This window comes from Conger conger, chromosome 12, assembly GCF_963514075.1.
Source record: "Conger conger chromosome 12, fConCon1.1, whole genome shotgun sequence".
NCBI lineage: Eukaryota > Metazoa > Chordata > Actinopteri > Anguilliformes > Congridae > Conger > Conger conger.
The window spans coordinates 8,229,726-8,235,989 of record NC_083771.1 but is presented as its reverse complement, the minus strand read 5'-3'; the positions used below and the strand labels follow the sequence as shown (position 1 = coordinate 8,235,989).

Sequence of the window (6,264 nt, the reverse complement as noted above, 5' to 3'; positions counted from 1 at the left end):
AGTGATCAGCATTAGAGTGCTCAGTTATGGTCGCATCTTAGAGGGTTATGGAGATGCTCTGTGTGTGCGGTGGTAGGATGTGTCACTCCTGCACACCTGATATTCACAGCTCAGGTCAAACTGCGCACCAGAGCACTGCAGAGCTCAGGCCCACGGCTCTCTCCAAAAAAAGACCCAACATCTCTCTAAAACTAAATTACCATCAACAAACCCATCCCCTCTCTTCCTCTCCCAGAGTCATGAAAATCCCTATTTTTATTGTCCAAAATGGACTAATAGCTATCCCTTAAAGAAGACAGGAGTTTGTTGTCCTTATCGGTGTGTTTTCTCTCCCGGCTGTATTCCCTGATTCCCGCCTGCATTCCGTGATTCCCGCGCGCGGCGCTGGGATTCTCCGGCTTGGCGAAGCAGCTGGTGGGAGACGTGCAGCGGAGGAGATGAAAGGAGAGACGGGGGCGCGGAGAGAGAGATGTCAGAGACAGAGAGAGAGAGAGAGAGAGAGAGAGAGAGAGAGAGAGAGAGAGAAAGAACCGTTCCCCTGGGCTCCTCTGTGCTGCTGCTGTCTCCTAATGCAGCCTCTCCAAAAACACCTCTCTCTCTCTCTCTCCCTCTTTCTCTCTATCACTCTACAGCTCTCCGCTTTCCCCTTTTCTCTCCCTCTCCATCACTTTCCCTTCTCTCTTTCTCCCTCCTTTTCACTCTCTCCCTCTACCTGCTTCTCTATCTCTCTCTAGCTCAATTTTTCCTTCTCTATCCCTCCACTTTCCCTTTTCTCTCTCCATCTCTTTCCTTCTATATCACCTTCTTTCGCTCTCTCTCTCCCTATATTTGTTTCTCTCTTTCGCTCTCTCTCTCTCTCTCTCTCTCTCTCTCTCTCTCTCGCTGCAGCAATCGACCTACTGGCCTCTGCAGTTATTTCGCGGTTCCCTTGTTTTCCTGTGACAGGCCTGCCGTGGAACGAGTTTGTTTTTCTGACCACCGCATTTCTCCGCTTGCCGTCGACCCCTGAGTGTGACAGTTTGCCTCGACTCCACAGGTGATCGATGCAATTTTTATAGAAACCCCCGAGCATCTTAAACACACTCGTGAACGCACACCACACACAGAACTATGAAAATGTGGGTACAAACACATACACAGTCACACGTGCAGACACATATAGTGCATATATAGTCACACGTGCAGTCACTTATACATGTACACATGCACACACACATACACAGCCACACACATGGATGTACACACAAACACAGTCACGCGCATACACAGTTACAAATGTACACACACATACTCTGTTAACAAACCGACACCCAGTGAGAATCCTCCCTCTAAGTTTGAGTGTAATGCTAGAATGACTCTGCCAGTGGAGACTCTCAGTCACCCGTGATGGAGATCTGCTGCTGGGTTTAACTGCCATCCCGCTGTGATGTTATTCTGCACAGAGCTGTTTATGTATCTGTTCACGCACAGTTCTCTGCGTTTGTGTATGTTTGTGTTCAGTGTGGATGTGCTTCAGTATATAATATAAAACTGACAGAGCGGGGTGTGGAGAGGGGGGGTTATGGGGGCAGATTTGAGTTTAGAGAGGGAGATGCGTTTCCCTTCACTGCCTCTGTCAACCTGTCTGGTTGAATGTGGGTGGGGCTAGGGTTGTGTTTGACAGGATGTGAGCGGGGTTAGGGTTGTGTTTGCCTGGATGTGGGCAGGGCTATGGTTGTGTTTGGCTGAGTGTGGTTGGCGCTGCTTTAGGATTGGTCGGCAGAGCAGGCATGAGTCTGGGGTACCCTGCTGCCCCAGTCCTCATTGGCCCATCCATTTTGAGGCAGGGACAAAGTGAGAGGGCACGGGCAGCTTATAGTCTAGTGGTTAAGGTACATGACTGGGACCCTAGTGGCTAAGGTGCATGACTGGGACCCCTAGTGGCTAAGGTGTATGTCTGGGACCCTAGTGGCTAAGGTACATGACTGGGACCCTAGTGGCTAAGGTACATGACTGGGACCCTAGTGGCTAAGGTACATGACTTGGACCCTAGTGGCTAAGGTCCATGACTGGGACCCTAGTGGCTAAGGTCCATGACTGGGACCCTAGTGGCTAAGGTCCATGACTGGGACCCTAGTGGCTAAGGTCCATGACTGGGACCCTAGTGGCTAAGGTTAATGACTGGGACCCTAGTGGCTAAGGTGCATGACTGGGACCCTAGTGGCTAAGGTGCATGACCGGGACCTGGAAGGTTGCTGGTTCGAGCCCTGGTGGGGCCACGGTAAGATCCATGCAGCTGTTGGGCCCCTGAGCACGGCCCTTAAGCCCCACATTGCTCCAGGGGGTGTTGTCCTCTGCTTAGTGTAATGGACTAAGTTGCTTTGGATAAAAGCATTGGCTGAATGACTGTAATGTAATGCAATGTCATCTGTAATACACAGAGGAGTCGCCTGGGGTTCGGGTTTTGAAAGCAACCCACCAAACCAAAAACGCTGAAATCAGCCGAGATCAAAAACAACACCTTGTTATGTTTCCCGTTTAGCTGTCGCTAATTAACTGAAAGCTGAACGGAGTTTGATAAGCCTAGGGCAGCCGTGGCACTCTCTGTGATGGCGGGGTTTACCCCTCACCCTCCCGATCCACTCTCTCCACACAGACTCACTCATTAAGTCACAGAAGAATCCGGGGCGAAGGAGCGCCCAATGAGACAGGCGATCTCACCGTGAGACTAATTGGAGGCAATTAATCTGCCGAAATTCTCCAGAGGGGCCGCGCCACCTCTTCTGTCACCATGTTGCATTCTGGGTAATCTCTAGCTGCTGAATGTTCATCGCAAAAAAAAAAAACGGTATCTCGGAATATCTCCGATTACGGTGTGACAGTGGTGCTGTCCTCTGGTGGCTTTGGGTGGAGTTCCCCCGCGTACAGGGGGTGAAAAGCTGCATGTTGCTGATCCGTAGAGAAATCAGGCTGATCCTCCCCCCCTACCCCCTAATCATGTGCCGAAGTATCGCTTTTCCGCCTGAAAAACGAACAGCAGGCACTCCTATAGAGCCCGGCTCATGGAGTCCCCTTCATGCAGAGTTTCCTCATAGCTGTGTTTATGCGCACTTGCGGAACGCAACCTTACGTTCTTACAAATTCGCATCTCGTTTTTACTGTATGTACGTTTCATGTGTGTTTAGATGTGTATAATTACTGGAGGGTATCTGATTGTTACTCCGCTCTGTTCCCGGCAGTGCGGGGTCGCCCAGACTAATTAATCAGAGGTCCTCCTGCTGGTGCGGACGGGGACCCCTTGATCTATCCTGTCCCCACGCTGCTTTGAGAATGATGAACACACACTTCCTCAAGCACCCAATCGATTACTTCCCCTTCCCTTCCCTTACGTACTGAAAGAAGGACAACCACAGGATTTTCACTCCGCTTCAAGAATTCTGCTTCAACCCTTAAGAGTGGAGTGACCACAGAGTATTAACTCAGCTCCTTGGGCAAAAAAACCACAGATACATACAATAAGCGCATTGACAATTATGGCTGCTCATTAGCTCTGAACCACATATTTTTCCTCTTATGGGCGTTCTTAATACCACCTCGATGGCGTGTGCGAGGGGTTAACAATGCATTCCTGCCTAACCCATCTTCTGTCAATCTCTCATCAGGCGGGCCTAGGGCCGGGTCCTTGACAGCATTTATATGTATTTCAGTACGCAGGAAGTGAGCAATATTTAAACACGGGTGGTAGTGTGTGTTTAGTAGCAGAGTGTGTTCAGTTCCACTCTGTGGAGTGGAATAACCACAGAGTATTAGCTCAGCTCCTAGAGCAGAAAACCATAGAGTTCTACCTTGTCTTCTAACAGTGGAAATTACCGCATAGTATTAACTCAGCTCCAAGAGCAGAAGACCATAGAGTTCTACATTGTCTCTGAAGAGTGGAACAACCACAGAGTATTAGCTCAGCTCCTAGAGCAAAAAACCACAGAGTTACTGCAGTCTTAAGAGTGCAGTAAACCACAGTTTTCACTCGGTTTCCAAAGCGAAAAACCCATGAAAAAATCAGGAGCTTTAGATGAGCCAGAATCGGCATCTGCGCCTGTATCTATTTTTAGAGGCCTGCAGATTCAGCAGCACCAAGCAGGCTTTTCTTTTTTTTTCTGTGAAGGTTTTAAACTCTGAAAAAGCTGAGGAGTTACTAGCTGATGTAATCAGTCAGTCGCTGATACCGTATAAATCTCCACTCACAGGAGAAGAAGTTGGAGTCTGGCTTCTCCCTGGAAGGGTTGGGGGTGATGGTGCTGGTTGGGGTCTGGACAGACCGGTTGGCTTCAGCCAGCACAGTGAGTGGACCTCAGCTTGTATTGTACCTCAGCGTCTTTCAAAAAATATGGTACGGGAGAGAGCTGGTGGAATAAACTGGGTCACAGCTGTGGAAAGTGATCCCCCGGCCTGCAGCCGGGAACGGTCTCCGGCTGCGGAGGCATGGAGAGGGCTGACCGCGCTGAACACGCTGGACATCCCAGCATGCCTCTGTCTATATTACCTTTCTTCTTCTGTGTATTTGGGTTCGCTTTCTCCCCTGAAGCAGCCCGGTGGCAGTGAGTCAGCCCTGCAACATATCCATCAATGTATCGCTCGAGAAATGCATAAATATACAATAAGCACATTTGTTTATTTCAGTATGCAGGTAGTGAACAATATTTAAACACGGCACTCAGTGAAGGCTTTTACCGGTTCCCTCACAGTTTTCCTGCCACAGTTTTGGTTCACTCCAATTTTCCTAGATTATTTATTATTCATTAATTTATTATGAAATGTATATGTTCTTGTGTGTTCAGTGACAGTGTGTTCAGTGGCAAAATCTATTCGGCAGAGGAGTGTGTTCAGCGAGACGACGTGTCCAATAGCAGACGTCTTCAGTGAAGGCCTTCACCCCTGATCCTACGGCCACACGTCCAGCTCTCTGACCGCTTCGCCACGTCACCGTAAAGAATTTATTTCTTGAAGGCGAGGGGAGGAGGTGACGTGGAACACGAAGGGCTCCACGCAGCACGCGAGAGAAATGAGGTAGATCTCTGCCGCACACTATTGATTTAAATATAAATGAAGCCTTTCACGGGATTATTTTCACATTAATCCTGACCGCGGACAGGCATGAACACATAATAGTAACATGTAATAGATCACGCTGGCTGTGGGGGGGGGAGCGTGCGCGAATCATTCACAATACCGCCCAGCCAGGGAACAGCATTATCGCTGGGGTATAAATATAAAAATATAAAGGGAGGGAAAAGCTAGATATTTGCAGGAAATATGGTAAGTAAATCAACGGGGAGCTGTGGGTACGTACGGCGGGGGGGGATGTAGAACAGGAGCCGGGATGAAAGGGGGCCTTTGTGGGTGCGGAGCCGTGGTGCGGACGCCTCGGGAAGACGAGGGGCTTTTTCATCTCCCTCCATGAGCCGGGCGGGACGCGTACGATCGGTCACGCTGATTCATGGCCGGCTGCCATTTCAGCGCCTTATCTGAGGGGCCTATCTTTGATGCTAACGGATAAACGCTCGGTGGCTACGGCAACAACTCGCAAAGAAAACTACAGCCCTCGGTTTTTTTGTTTTTTTTTGTACCGGTGTGCTGGGTTCATTTCATATATGTGACATGCTCCGATTAAATTCCTTGTGAATTAAAACAACAACTGAAACGACTGTCTCACAGGAAATTAAGATGAAAGAGAGTTCTTTAAGACAGCGTGTGTTTATGAATTTATATGTCTACATGTGTGTGTGTGTGTGTGATTATGTAGGTCTATTTGTGTACATGCATACTTCTATGTGTGTGTGTGTGTGTGTGTGTGTGTGCTATCATGTGGGCCTTTATCTGTCTGTGTCCGTGCGTGTGTGTATGTGATTATGTAGGTATGCGTGTATATACATGCTTCTATGTGTATGCACGCATGTGTGCCTATTTGCTGAGCTGTGTGTGTGTGTGTGTGTGCGTGCATTTGCCCAATGCCCAAATCACTAGGGTATGGCACACTGTCGACAGTCTGAAACACTCTTTAAAGTGGCTTCACTGTAACACTACAGTACATCACATTTCCTTTGCCTGTTTGCCTGTTTGTTTTCTGTCCTCCACGGCTGCAAATGTATGCAGCCGCTGAACCAGTTTTTTGTTTTGTTTTCCTGTACAAAAGATTTCATACCGCGAGAGGGAATTGTACAGCAGATACATTATTATCCAGCCTCTGCACTGTGGCCTATAGATCCTGGGGGATATATAATCCCTTTA

At 48.7% G+C, this 6,264-nt stretch overlaps 1 protein-coding gene across 1 annotated transcript in view; it reads right to left on the bottom strand.

Moving 5' to 3' along the window:
* Window positions 1–272: 272 nt before the first annotated feature.
* The window catches only part of LOC133141466 (uncharacterized), a 40,682-nt gene continuing 34,690 nt past the window's right edge, over window positions 273–6,264 (bottom strand). Inside the window, exon 4 of the mRNA XM_061262038.1 lies at window positions 273–411. Coding sequence (XP_061118022.1) covers window positions 273–411 — 139 coding nt within the window. The remainder of the gene's footprint in view (window positions 412–6,264) is intronic.